The following is a 15,494-nucleotide window of genomic DNA, read 5'->3' as shown; positions in this document are numbered from 1 at the left end:
TAATTTTAAATAATCTTACGAAATATAGTTAGACAAAACACGAAATGCCCGTGTTGTTAAAGTTTACAATAGTCTCGCGAAAAAGAGTAAGACAAAATATGCTATGCCCGTGTTGTTTAAGTTTACAATAGCCTTGCGAAAACTAGTAAGACAAAATATGAAATGCCCCTGTTCATTCAATTAACACAATAGACTTGCAAAAACTTGTTAGAAAAAATATGAAATGCCCGTGTCACTTAAATTAACGATAGACTTGCGAAAACTCGCTAGACAAAATATGAAAAGCCCGCGTTGTTTATTTTGAAATTATCTTGCAAAAACTAGTTCGACAAAATATGACATGCCCGTGCCACTTAAATTACCAATAGACTGACGAAAACTCCTTAGACAAATAATCAAATGCACGTGTCACTTAAATTAAAAATTATATTACGAAAATTAGACTAAATATAAAATGCAAGTGTCAATAAAATTAACATAGACTTGTAAAGGCTCCCTAACAAAACATGATTGATTGATTGTAAAGGCTCCCTAACAAAACATGATAACACTTGGGATCTATCGGATCTTCTGAGGAAAAAGGCTAATTAAAGCATTATATTTTTTTAATAATATTAATAAAAACTTTTAACTAACTACGTAAGACAAATTATAAACATTATCATTAAATTTAATTATTATCATTAAATCCGGACATACAATTATTAATAATTCCAGGCAGTTTCGGTAGTGGCTAATTAAAGGTTAGTCATTACCGACTGACATTTTCAAAAAGGTTTGTTTCCATAATGTCCCACAAGTCACAAGTACACTTGTTGAAAGTGAACTCTAGTTGGTTTTATATTTGTGGGTAGACACTTTAAAAAAAAAGCTATTGAGACATTCAGGCTTCCGTAGGTGACAGTTCAATGTATAATTTACAATTTAAAAAAATGAATTTACAAAACAGAATTTACACTCGTTATCATTAAGTTTTCTAATAAAAAGCCGTAGAATAATAGAAATTAATATAATACTTGGTAATACCATGCAAAATGTAAGTAATTAATACCATACAGTATGTCAACAAATTTGACAAGCCCGTACTATGATGTCACGTCCGTTTAAAAATTTGAATTTCCCGTTTTAGAAATTTTGAATTTTCTCACTGAATTTGTACTTTTATTAATTGATTTTAAGTAATTAAAAAGTAATTAATTACTAAAATTATGGTTTAGTCCAAATTTCCAGCCAACAAAGTTACGGAAAAAAAATATTTGAACCAAATTTAAATTTCATGAATATTCCCTATTATACAATAATAATAAAAAAAATAATTAAGTTACATTCACACTTATTCTATGAATGATTTAAATATTTAGAAGCATTCTACTCATTCATTCTCATTACAAGGACTGGAGCTATTAAACAAAATTCGGCTGCATTTTAGGATACTGGTGCTATGAAAAATATGAAATGCCCTTGTTGTTTAATTTTACATATTCTTGCGATAACTAATTAGACAAAATATAAAATGCCCGTGTTACTTCAATTAACAATAAACTTACGAAGGCTCCCTACGCAAAATAGGAAATGCGCGTGTTGTTTAACTTAACACTAGATTTGCGAAAATAAGTGAGACAAAATATGAAATGTCCGTGTCACTTAAATTAGAAATAGACTTACGAAAACCCGCTAAACAAAACATGAAATGCTCCTGTTGTTTAAGTTTACAATAGTCTTGCGAAATCTTGTTAGACAAAATATGGATTGCCCGTGTTATTTAAGTTTCAAATAGTATTGCGAAAACTAGTAAGACAAAATAAGGAATGCCCGTATTGTTTAATTTTACAATTTCTTGCGAAATGTAGGCAGACAAAATATGAAATGCCCGTGTTGTTATAGTTTACGATGGTCTTTCGAAAACTAGTTAGACAAAATATGAAATGCAAAATTTAATAAAAAAAAATCCTCTCCAAATTATTTCCCCTATCTGTAATGTTTCATTAAGTAGCTGTTTTTGAGGACTACCTCTGAATGGCTCTTTTATGTATTCCTTTATCCGACTAATATAGGACAAAATTTATCATGAGGAAAAATAAATTATTAAGATTATTTAGTATCACCTAACACGTTTATTTTTGTTTATTGGTTTTTGATGATTTCAAGTAAAAAAAAAATTGATTTTCGAATATCTTTTATTTTAAAATTTAAAAGTAAAAGTACAAAATGGAAGATTATTTAGTATCACATAACAAGGCTACTCCACGGAGTATCCAATGATCTGGATGTGTATCACTTGGCAACCATAGTGTGTCTATATAAGTTAATCCAGTACGCTTTGGTTTTTTATACAAAGGTGCCTAGAAAAGTTACAATTTAAAAAAATTATATTCGTTAGATGCAGAACAGGACTATCGCCAGGGGTAGCAACTTCACACACACAAAATAATTACCAGTTTTTTAAGCAGACCAAAGAAAAATTATATAATTTTTCTTATATAAGAATTGAGTGCGCGAGTGACTATGCTAGCCACAAATAAGAGTAACCGCAGCGTTTTCTCTCTTATCTGCGGGCACCCACTGTTCTCTCGCGCACTTTATTCTTTTAATATCTCTATGATGTAGACAATATTATCACACGTATGATAAAAATTCCGTATAAAAAGTTTAATCTGGACCGAGCGAGCTCGTCAGTGAATTGCATACTTAACGTCACACTAGATTTAAATGACACAGAATGACTAAAAAAAATTAAATTAAAATTACTAACATTGGAAAAAATTTGTACAAAGTCTACTTAAACGATGAACCACTAATAGTTCAGTTTAGGCAATTTTCTTAAAAATCATCCTAGAACACACTATTTCTTTAATTAAGGAAAATATGCTCAATATTTCGAGCCTAAAATGGAATATATGGTTTAAGTTAATTAAAAATACGTCGTTATTTACCTTATTTATTATTAATTATGTTAAAAATGAACAGAAATTATAAAAATATATTCAATAAAATAATGTTTTTAAATAAAGTACTAAGTAGGTATTAAAATACAGAAATATGGCGAGATATACGAGACAAAAAATTCTACTTTACCGATCGTACCGACAGCGACATCTGCCTTGTTTATGTATAGAATATGTGCGACGACACAATTGATGGATAGTATGAAACGATAAAAATTATTATTAATCCACGATACTCATGCTAACTCGATCCCGTTAAAAGTTTGATTAACAGCAAATCACAGAGTGAACGCAAGGGGCAAAAACATGCATATCCGTGCTAACTCAACCCGTTTAAAGACATGGCCAACCCGCAGATCGCAGGGTGAATGCAAACACAAGGTGAACGCAAGGGCCAAAAAACTCGCAGACCTGTGCTAACTCGATCTCATTAAAGGCTTGGCCAACCCGTAGATCAGAGAGTGAATTCAATCATAGGGTGAACGCAAGGGCCAAAAAACCCGCAAACCCGTGCAAAATCGATCCCTTTAAATGCGTAGCCAGCCCGTAGATCACACGATAAATCGAAGGGCCAAAAAACTCGCAGACCTGTGCTAACTCGACGCTATCAAAGACATGGCCAACCCTTAGATCACAGGGTGAACACAAGGGGCAAACAACTTTCAAATTGCTGCGTTCACCTTGTGATCCACAAGTTGGCCATACCTTTAATGGGGTCTAGTTAGCACGGGTCCGTGGGTTTTTTAGCCCTTGCTATCAACCTGTGATTGAAATTACCCTGTGATCTACAGCTTATTCATGTCTTTAATGGGTTCGAGTTAGCAAGAATCTGCGGGTTTATCGGCCCTTGCGTTCACCCTGTGATCTACGGGGTGGCTATACCTTTAATGGGGTCGAGTTAGCACGGATCTGGGGGGTTTTTGGCCCTTGAGTTCACTCTATGATTTGATGTTAATCATGTTTTTAACGGGATCGAGTTATAATGTATCGGGGATTAATTTTTTTTTTTTAGTATTTCATAATATCTATTAATTGTGTTGTCACGCCTATTCTATACATTTATACACAAACAAGGCATAAGTCATATAAGCCATATTTCTGTATTTTTATACTACCTACTTAATACTCAAATATTTAGAAACATTATTTAATTTAATATATTTTTATAATTTCTGTACATTTTTAACATATTTAATAATAAATAGGGTAAATGACGACGTATTTTAAATTATTTTTGTTCCTGATGTTCTAGGATGATTTTTAAGAAAACTGTCTAAACTGAATTATTACTATAATAGACGTAGAGAATAACGGAAAAAATATGGCTAACTTGTTGTTGTCGTTTAAAGATCAGAAGTTTTTTTTTATCTCGGGGGTTGGAGAGTGTGACAATTGACTTGGCGAGTCCACTCGTCTGGAACATGGGGACTGTAATAGGATTGTTTAAAATTAAAAAAATTTAATTTTATTAACTTTTTATTTATTCCATTCCATCCAAACGCTTTCTTGCCAAAAATTTAAATTAAATTTTAAACCTTTTTTAAACTGTCAAAAACTCAGACATCCAGTTTGATGACGTAATATGGATATCACTATACGAAATAACACAAATAAGTTTGACAGATATATTCATAGACATCTGATTATAATAAATATAAATACTTATTATCTATGTATATATTATACCCAGCTAATACAATAGGGAAAATTCATGTATTTTTTTTATATTTTTAATTCAGTGTTTACACCGCTATAACAAAGTAAAAAATATAAATACTGCTTAAAAATGCTGTATTTAAGTGTAAAAAAATATTTAAAATACATTATAATTTTGAGATATTTAAACGCATTTTTTTGGCGCTCTCTGTTGATGACGTATAAGTACGTGATCTGTCAATTGGTGACTACGGAAGCCTGAATGTCTCAATAGCTTTTTTTTTAAAAGTCTACCCACAAATATAAAACCAACTAGAGTTCACTTTCAACAAGTGCACTTGTGACTTGTGGGACATTATGGAAACAAACCTTTTTGAAAATATCAGTCGGTAATGACTATTCTTTAATTAGCCACTACCGATACTGTCTGGAATTATTAATTAGTGTATGTAGTTTCGGTAGTGGCTAATTAAAGATTAGTCATTACCGACTGACATTTTAAAAAAGGTTTGTTTCCATAATGTCCCACAAGTCACAAGTGCACTTGTTGAAAGTGAACTCTAGTTGGTTTTATATTTGTGGGTAGACACTTTAAAAAAAAAAGCTATTGAGACATTCAGGCTTCCGTAGGTGACACTTCAATGTATAATTTACAATTTAAAAAAATGAATTTACAAAACAGAATTTACACTCGTTATCATTAAGTTTTCTAATAAAAAGCCGTAGAATAATAGAAATTAATATAATACTTGGTAATACCATGCAAAATGTAAGTAATTAATACCATACAGTATGTCAACAAATTTGACAAGCCCGTACTATGATGTCACGTCCGTTTAAAAATTTGAATTTCCCGTTTTAGAAATTTTGAATTTTCTCACTGAATTTGTACTTTTATTAATTGATTTTAAGTAATTAAAAAGTAATTAATTACTAAAATTATGGTTTAGTCCAAATTTCCAGCCAACAAAGTTACGGAAAAAAAATATTTGAACCAAATTTAAATTTCATGAATATTCCCTATTATACAATAATAATAAAAAAAATAATTAAGTTACATTCACACTTATTCTATGAATGATTTAAATATTTAGAAGCATTCTACTCATTCATTCTCATTACAAGGACTGGAGCTATTAAACAAAATTCGGCTGCATTTTAGAATACAGGTGCTATGAAAAATTTTGTTTTTTAGATGTTCTTTTCGATAACTTGCAAATAATGATTTATAATTAAATTAACCCCTCTATCTTGTAGCTGAAACTTCAATGTAAAAATTAAGTTTTGGAACCTTTCATTCGGCGAAAAAATTTCTAAAAACGCTATTTTTAAATTGAATTTAATTACTTGCAAATAATGATTTATAATAAAATTGATCTCTCTATCTTGTAGCTAAAACTTCAATGTATAAATTAAGCTTTGGATCTTTTCATTCGGCGAAAAAATGACTAAAAACGCTATTTTTAAATTGAATTTAATTAATTGCAACTTATGATTTAAAATAAAATTGACCCCTCTATCTTGTAGCTAAAACTTCAATGTATAAATTAAGCTTTGGAACATTTCATTCGGCCAATAGATTTTGCACAATTTCATTTTGCACTAAATGTCTGAAAAAAAGTTGTGACTTTGGACAGGTAACCCGTCGAAAGGTCTGAATTTGCATCCCATCGCAATCTGCTTGACGGGAATCGAAAGGATGAAATGTCAGCTGTAATTAGCAATTTTGATGCTTATACCCATATTCAAAATTAACAAATACATCGGTTTAAAAAAATAGCGGTTATTTTTTAAGTTTTAGAAAAACCTTTAAGGAACATGAAAGTTCTATAGCACCAGTATTCTAAAGTACACTACTTATCAGTTATATCGCTTACAAGGAAGTAAAAATAATTTTCAGCCGAGTTTGATTAGTAATTCCAATCCCCAGATTCCCGGCGAGTCGGTTAGTCCATTATGTGAGTACCCCCTCCCTCCCAAAGATTAAAAAAATTTGTGACCTGTAAGCGACCACAACACGTACAATCTGTAACTCTATGGGCCTATAATGCATTATCTCAATTATTAACTTTTGGATTTTACTTTCTGCATTGTATAAGCAATAATTATTTACTCATACTCATTATCAAGTTAGATACCACAGTGTACCCAAACAGTTTTTAGACACTATAGTTTTGTCAGCTTTTGTCTTGGATTAGATAACAGGCAAAAAGTCCTGTTAAATCTGAATAACGGAAATTTTTACCACATATAGTTTATAATCTTTGGGGGCTGTTGAATAAATAGCGTAAATGTGTACAACGGGTAATGGTGCGTATAATATTTTATTCGTAGCTTCAATCATTTTCAAATTTCTTTTATCCCATCCAGCACCATCTAAGTATAATCCATAAACCAATACACCTTCCTGAATTAAAAATGGTAATGGCGTCAATAAATAATATTTAAAATTATTTACTTCCTAAATAATACAATTAAAGTAATTATTTAAAAGAAAAAAATTAACGCATATTGGAAATTGTATTTATTAGTTGTTTATTAGGGTGTAAACACACAACTCTGCATCAAATAAAAACAAAGTTCAATTAAAATTTCTAACTAAAGTATTTCTGCACATTCAAAACTGGCAGAATATGCCAATTTTAAAATTTAATTATTTTGCTCATTCAATCAAATTAAAAAGCGCGCAACTTAGGAAAAAACTTTGGTGTCCATTTTCTCCATAACTATAAAAAAACTTCAACTAGTAGCTTTGTGAAACATTCTAGAAAAACCAAAAAAAAAAAAAAAATTCCAGAAAATACTACCAATAGCTTTGAAATTTTCGAAATTTTTGAAAGTATTTTCTAGAATTTTTTTTTTTACTTTTCTAGAATATTTCACAAACTCACTCGTTGAAGTTAACCTGAAAAAAATCAACACACTTTATTTTATAGTTTTGGAGAAAATGGACATGAATGATGCATAGTTTTTTTGTTATTTGTAAAAAACTGATTAAAACCACCAACTAATGCTCAGGTATTAATTAGATACTACATCTAAAAATTTATAATGTGCGCATCAAACACTTCATGAAACTTGCAGCATCAGCTCTCCGAATACTTAGACCACGCTCTAATGGCAAAAATTATTTTTTCGTAGTTAAAAATAAAGGTGAAAAATAAAAAAAATTACTCAGTAAAATCATTCATGTGGTCCAGCTTATTGATGTGGCGCAGCTTGCAAATATTAATCAGCAACTCATTTGCAAGAAAAAAATTTTAAAGGAAACAAATTATTTTGAAAAACGAAATTTTTATCTAACGAAGTCTTCATTTATCTGACGTATTAATACAGAAGAGAATAAAGACATTTCACTTCGGAAAAAAATCCCGGAAAGCTGGATTTATGCATGAACTTTCTATTTGTGGCTTCAAACAAAATCCCAAAAGTCCCTATCGTTTCGAATGCCGCTACAAAAGTATATTAGGAAATTTCCTACAAATAACGTACAACCACCTTTCTTCGAGAGAATAACGGTTTTTAAGAAAATAAATGAAATATAGATTATATTTTGCTATTTTTGCTCTTGAATGATAATGGAATCCGTAAAAATAAAAAATACAGATACCCTTAAGGAGTGCATACGGTACAACTTTTTGAATCGAATTTTCTTAAAAACCGTTAGTCTTACGAAAAAAAGTAATTTGATGTTTTTGTAGGAAATTTTTTAATATACAAATTTGATTACCACAATTTTTTGGATAACAGTGACCGTTAATGAAATATTTGCAAAAATCGTATTTTGTGATCAAAGACCCTGGGTATCTTTTGTAGCGGCATACGGATTGGTGGGGATTTTTCAGATTTTGTTTAGAACTGGAAATTTTTCTGGAAATTTTTCTGAAGTTCGATCTTTATTTATTGTTTATTCCCTGGATATATAGTGTTAAAACATATTTCTTGTGAAATAAAAAAAAAAAAAAGAAAAAAACATTTGTTTACGTAATTTTTGGAGAAATTCCACAGAGTAATGAAAAAGAATAAAGTATATATTATTATGTTTCTTTACCACGCAGTGATGCTCAAGTTAATACATATCTCGATTATATCAGAGTATTGAACGTCGACTTTGAAATCTTACAATTAGATAGAAATATTTTTTCCATAAAAAAGACGAGATAGTTTATTCGAAACATTTATTTGTGAGGGTTGTGTTCGAAGTCCCTCAAATGAATGGCATAATGGTACACGTTAGAAAGAAGCGAAATTATGACAAAGGCGGCTTTGCCATGGCGGGACCCAGTTATGACAAAGATTATGAAGGACAAATGTACATGCCTGCAAATATTTTGCATTTCTAACAATAAAAGAGTTGTGTAAACCTTTTTAAAGTGAAACTTTTTATGGGACACTAGCGTTTTGTCATGAGAGTTAACTCGTCGAGCTAACAAAACTGTTAAACTCCTTGTCTCTTTCTTATTACCATTTACTCTAGCAGAGTGAGAGAGGCGGAAAAAATTATATATACATATATATCAATATATGTTCTGTATAAGAGTCAAGCAGTATTTATGTTATTTATTTATATAAAATTTAGGACTAGTTTAGACTTGTACAATCTTACGTACGTAGAAGAGCAAGTAAGTCTCAGTTCATCAGAGAAAGTCGTTGTAACTAGTGTTGCTTTATTTATGGAAATATTTTTTTTTGTAATTGTAATTTAAAATTATTTTTTGATAAATGAAAATGAATGGACAAAAAACTTCAATTTCAGTCGTTCATCTATAGTTCTTTTCTTAATGTAGAATGTTTATGTATATGTAATATATATATATATATATATATATATATATATATATATATATATGTATATGTCTATTAAATTATTTCATATTAAAAATTTTTTAATATTGTTTTTATTCTCAGTTATTGTCAATGAAGATACAAAAAATGTATGCGTCAGTCCAAAACTAACAGCGTCAAAAGTGAAACTTTTTATGTAATTCAAAAACTGTCAATGAGTGTACAAAAAAATACATTGCAGCAAAGAAAAATTTACTGGAAATTATAATAAAAATGATTTATAATAAAAATCAAGAAAAATCTACAGACTATCCCGAATTAATTACTACGGAAGTTTCACTTGTACGTATATGTATATAGTTTTATGTATATGTAAATAATAGTACGTACAAGTGAAACTTCCGTAGTAATTAATTCGGGATAGTCTGTAGATTTTTCTTGATTTTTATTATAAATCATTTTTATTATAATTTCCAGTCAATTTTTCTTTGCTGCAATGTATTTTTTTTCATTATATAATGAATGCCCTAGAGGTTTTGAGAATGCCGTAACAATACCGTAATTATTCGACATTACGCAGTGTCGTATATTTACCGTTATAATTTAAGGTTATAATTTGGTTATATTATAGTTGTGTTGACCAGTTTTGATACTATAATAGTTATCTAGTATGTATACTGCACTTACGCTGTACAGTTCCCAGTGAACACAAATACGTAAATATGACGTCAGAATGAGTCAGGTTTCAGTCATTATTTCCGCCTTCCTGACGTAAGATTTTTCCGTAAAAATGACGTAAGAATGACGTAAACGTGATGTTAATTGACATCTATATGACCTAATTGACATTATAATGATCTAAAAATGATATCACAGTGACGTCACGTTTGAGTCACAGATGAGTCAGGTTTGAGTCATTATTTCCGCCTTCCTTATGTAAGATTTTTACGTAAAAATGACGTAAGCATGACGTAATATGACGTAAAATTGATATCTATATGACGTAATTGACATTATGATGATCTAACAATGATATCACAGTGACGTCACGTTTGAGTCACAGATGAGTCAGGTTTGAGTCATTATTTCCGCCTTCCTTATGTAAGATTTTTACGTAAAAATGACGTAAGCATGACGTAATATGACGTAAAATTGACATCTATATGACCTAATTGACATTATGATGATCTGACAATGATATCACAGTGACGTCACGTTTATGCCAAATATCTGACTTAAATACGATTTATCCTTACGTAAGATTTACATAATTCTTACGTTATTATATGTCACCATATTGTAATTAAAATGACCTGGAAATGATGTCATAATGATGTTTAATACTTTCCTATATTATGATTTTTCTTTACGTAAAGTTTACCTAATTTTTCCGTTGCTCGATGTCACGAGATTAAATTGGCATCGATATGTAATGAATTGATCAATTCATTCCTATTAGACAAAAATAAAAATTTATATGATTAAAACAACAAATGTAATATTTGTATATGTAAATTTATTTGCATAATCCACTTTTTATTTAAATTTTATTATTTTTTTTATCCAAATATTACATTTGTTGTTTTAATCTTATTATGGAATTCCACAAAGTAAATCTCAACACATTGAATAAAAATTTATATATTGAAGCAGAATGATGTTATTTACTCATTCAGGGTTTGATTACATAAAACTACTTCCGCGAATAATACACCAAGTTATAATCTAGTAGAAAGAAGCAGTGATATTCTAATTGAGATAGGTATATATATATATATATATACAGTGTGTGTTTGAAGCATCTTGGGATAGAAATATGTCTGTAGTATGACTGAATACAGAATACATTCATTTAGTAATGCATCTAAAAGAGAGGTATTATATACATGCATTGAATTACTTGGAAGACACTTGGAGGTGGGAGTTTTTTAGTTACAGATAACTAGTAAGTTAGTATGCAACAAATCTCCCACTCTCTGCATGCATACAACGCAACAGCTTGTCCTATCGTATCTGTAGTGTTACAATTCATGAATAATACCTCTCTTTTAGATGTATTACTAAACGAATGTATTCTGTATTCAGTCATACTACAGACATATTTCTATCCCAAGATGCTTCAAACACAGGCTGTATATATATATAAATTTATAAGTATAGTATTTTTATACCATGTATATATGAAATATACATAGTATTATAAGTTTAGTCCCAAGTTTGTAACGCCTAAAAATATTGATGCTACAAAAAAAAATTGGTATAGGTGTTCATAAAATCACCTAATTAATCCATTTCCGGTTGTCCGTCCGCCTGTGGTCACGATTACTCAAAAACGAAAAGAGATATCAAGCTGAAATTTTTACAGCGTGCTTAGGACGTAAAAAGTGAGGTCCAGTTCGTAAATGAGCAACATGGGTCAATTGGGTCATGGGTCCGTAGTACCCATCTTGTAAACCGTTAGAGATAGAATAAAAGTTTAAATGTAAAAAATGTTCCTTACAAAAAAATAAACAACTTTTGTTTGAAACATTTTTTTGTAAAGATTATTGTTTACCCGTGACAGCGCAAATTAGTTCAGAACATAATTGATGTGTTATATATATATAACACATAGTATCAATTATTTGCATAGCAACAACATTGTTTATTTCAAACATATACGTCACTTATAAGATTGTATTATTTGTTTGTGTATCCGTCTGTGGACACGATAACTCAAAAACGAAAAAAGATATCGAGCTGAAATTTTTACAGTGTACTCAGGACGTAAAAAGTGAGGTCAAGTTGAGCATCATACGTCAATTGGGACTTGTAAACCGTTAGAGATAGAACAAAAGTTTGAATGTAAAAATGTTCCTTATCAAAAATTAAACAACTTTAGTTTGAAACATTTTTTCGTAAACATCACTGTTTACCCGTGAGGGCGACAATTAGGGCGGAAATTTTATAATATGTACTATCCTTGATTATCAGTTATGTATGTGTCACATGTTGGTATATGTAATGTGATAAAGAAATCAACACTGACTATACATGGTATTTCAACAATTAACTCAGTCAATTGTTTGTTTTCACTTGTTAATATTAAATCAGGAAATTAATCGGTAACCAATTTTAATTAACGTAATTTTTATATTTATTGTTAGGTACGAAAAATTACTTTTATTGACAATGAAAATTTGTGATTTTCGTCAATTAAAGAAGAACTGTTAATTTTTTACCAGCTCCTACAAGGGATTCGTAAACTACGTAAAAAATTATTTACCATAAATGATACCATAAATATTTCGTATCTGTACAGTATTATTGCCACTTAAATATAGTTATTTTACCACCTAATTACCGTAAATATTCTGTAAATTTACCGTAAATGTTTCGTAATGTTTCGATGAAAAAACTGACCAAAACAACTAAAAATATGCTCAAAAATACAGTATTAATAGTGTATAACTGCGATATTATTTTCGGAACTACAAAACCAATAGGGTGTATATTCTGTTAGCTATATATAGCCTTATAACTGAAATTATTTTTAGAAGCACTTTGTGATGGAACCTCAATTCAAATGACTCATTCATAATTCTGCTTGTTATATAAAAACGGGATGATTTTTGGCTTTCGTCAACAATCACTATGTTACCTATTAATAATTATTACTAGAATGGCAAATTGTACAAACCAATACAGGAACTTTAACGTCGAATTGTGTTTGGTTTTTGGTAACTTCATTATGTAAAACTACAGCATCCAGGGCCCAACCTTTATGTGCCCTAGCAACCTCTTGTCTCATTGATGTTAGAAAGCCTAAATTATTAAAAAAATTAAGCATAAAAATTAAAAATTGATTTGAAAACTAATAAAAAACCTTGTGGATTAAAAAATCCAGTCATCCAAAAACTCATTGGCCGACCAATAAAACACCAATTACGAAATTGTGCATTACGTTCTAATAATTCAGTAAACCAAAATCCAAGTGAAGATGATTCCCAAGAGAATCGTAACCAATTCGGTGGTATTCTTGCATCATACATACAATCAAATGATTGTTGCAAATCCTATCAAAAATTTTAAATTCGCTATATCAGCTCTTAAATTTCAGGGAAGATATTTCAGGCACCGCGAAAATTTGTATGAATTTGTGTAATGCTTCTTTTGTAACGTTTGAATACAAAATCGACAACCTCCCTTGTGAAAAAATTTCTCTGTCAAAATTGATAATAAGTCCGAATAACAGTTCTTAAATTTTTACTTTTTCTTATAAAAAGTTTTAAAGTCTTAAGAATAAACTCGGAATAACTTTTAATTTGACCTAAAAAGTCAGAGTAATTCCAAGATTTCGAACTATTCCAGAAGAGTTATTCAGAGTTAATTAAACTTACTAAAACAGTTATTAACACTTCTTAAGTACTTTAAAAGAATTTCTTTATAAAATTTGTGTGGCTGTAAAAAGAATTATTTAAGAGTTTTCTGACTTATTTATTTGCTCTGGAGAGAAACTAGATTGTACATTTTTCATAATATATATAAACATGACTTCGACATACCTCATGTTCGAATAACCACGTATTTAATATACACGAATTATTGAACCATAATTTCGAAAATGCAATTACGCTAATCTTTTTTGCTAAAATTTGGACATAGTCTTTGTAATTCTTTTCGAAAGTTTAAGTTATTCTGAACAATTCTTCCGGAAGAGTCCAAAATCTTTGAATTACCCTGGCTTTTACGTCGAATTAAAAGTTATTCTGAGTTTATAATACTTTTTCAAACTTTTTAAGAAAAAGTAAAAATTTAAGAACTGTTATTCGGCCTTATTTTAAGTTTTGGCAGAAAAGTTTTTCTACATTAATAATAATATTCAAAGTGGTCCTCGATTTTCCATTCTCACTTTACAAAAGAAGTCTTAAAAAAATTTTTACGGTACCTCAAACACTTTTTTTTAAATATATATTAGTATAACGGGTGCACCATCTTTTATGTCGGTATGTAAATAAACAGTGAATAACTTTGAAAAAAAAATCATTTCTGTATAATGAGGAGTTTTTACTCAATTTGATCCTTCGAAATTTAATTGGACTAGTTTACTAATACAAAATCAATCAAAAGTGGCCGGCTCTATTGGACAAAACAAAACGTGTCCTCTTTGCTTCCAAAAATCAGGTTCAGTGTCAACAATTCGACCGACTTTTTGGAAGTATTACAAACGACGTGTTAATTGCACTTTATACGAAAATAAATCATCCTTGAAAATGTCACAAAAAGGTTCCACTGACAAAATGATAAGCGCAGTGTCGATACGACACTTTTGGGTTTTGAGCAACGCTTCTCTGACCACTTCAACCAGTTCATTTGGGACGTCTTGATCGTTGATAAACGACATGTCGACGATATCCCACTATCCCATGCTCAACAAAGTTTGACACCAACCGACGAATAGTGTTGTCAGACGGTGCCTGTTGACCACGATCTTTTAAGACATACACGTTGAGTTAACACAACTAACCAACTATTTTCAATATACCTACAGCGTCACTATTTCAGCGCGTTGTTTCGGAATTGACGTTTAAAAACATGTCTATTCAACCCAATCGGTTGAAAAATGTCCAAGTTACTGAACGTGTACATACCGATTTAAAATATGACATACCATGTAATATCTTCGGCTATTCATTAAGCAAATTACGAACTTTTATTTAAAATTATTTACCTCATTCATAATAATTGTACCCTCAATGCCCAATAATAAATCTTTTAACGTGGATGTCACTAACATAATCACTTTTTGCATTCGATCAATTTCCTGTTTTAAGAAAATGTTCATTGGTGCAGTGACTCCCATTATTTTCATTCTGCAAATTACATTAACAATAATTTTTTTATAAAAAAAAGGTGCAATTCTTCAGTAGATTAAGGCTGTAAGTTACGGACCTAAGATAGAAAAAATTTGGGGACGCTAAATAATGTTAGTGGGAAAAAATTTAAAGCAATATGTTTCAAAAATCAGTCAATAAATTATATAATTTAAAAGAAGAAAATGAATGTTGCGCCAAAATTTATTGGCCATTGCAAGTAAAATATTCAAAAATTCACTAAACTAAAATAACG

The 15,494-nt window shown here is 30.0% G+C and overlaps 1 protein-coding gene across 1 annotated transcript in view; it reads right to left on the bottom strand.

Moving 5' to 3' along the window:
• Positions 1 to 2,216: 2,216 nt before the first annotated feature.
• LOC123298960 (dynein axonemal heavy chain 8-like) overlaps positions 2,217 to 15,494 on the bottom strand; it is a 281,682-nt gene continuing 268,404 nt past the window's right edge. The window contains exons 46-50 of the mRNA XM_044881061.1: positions 15,097 to 15,238; positions 13,252 to 13,441; positions 13,066 to 13,190; positions 6,847 to 7,008; positions 2,217 to 2,342 (exon numbers count right to left, since the gene is read on the bottom strand). Of these exons, the coding sequence (XP_044736996.1) occupies positions 2,217 to 2,342; positions 6,847 to 7,008; positions 13,066 to 13,190; positions 13,252 to 13,441; positions 15,097 to 15,238 (745 nt within the window). The remainder of the gene's footprint in view (positions 2,343 to 6,846; positions 7,009 to 13,065; positions 13,191 to 13,251; positions 13,442 to 15,096; positions 15,239 to 15,494) is intronic.

Source organism: Chrysoperla carnea, chromosome 4 (genome assembly GCF_905475395.1).
Source record: "Chrysoperla carnea chromosome 4, inChrCarn1.1, whole genome shotgun sequence".
Classification (NCBI taxonomy): Eukaryota; Metazoa; Arthropoda; class Insecta; order Neuroptera; family Chrysopidae; genus Chrysoperla; species Chrysoperla carnea.
This window is presented reverse-complemented; position numbering and strand designations above follow the sequence as displayed.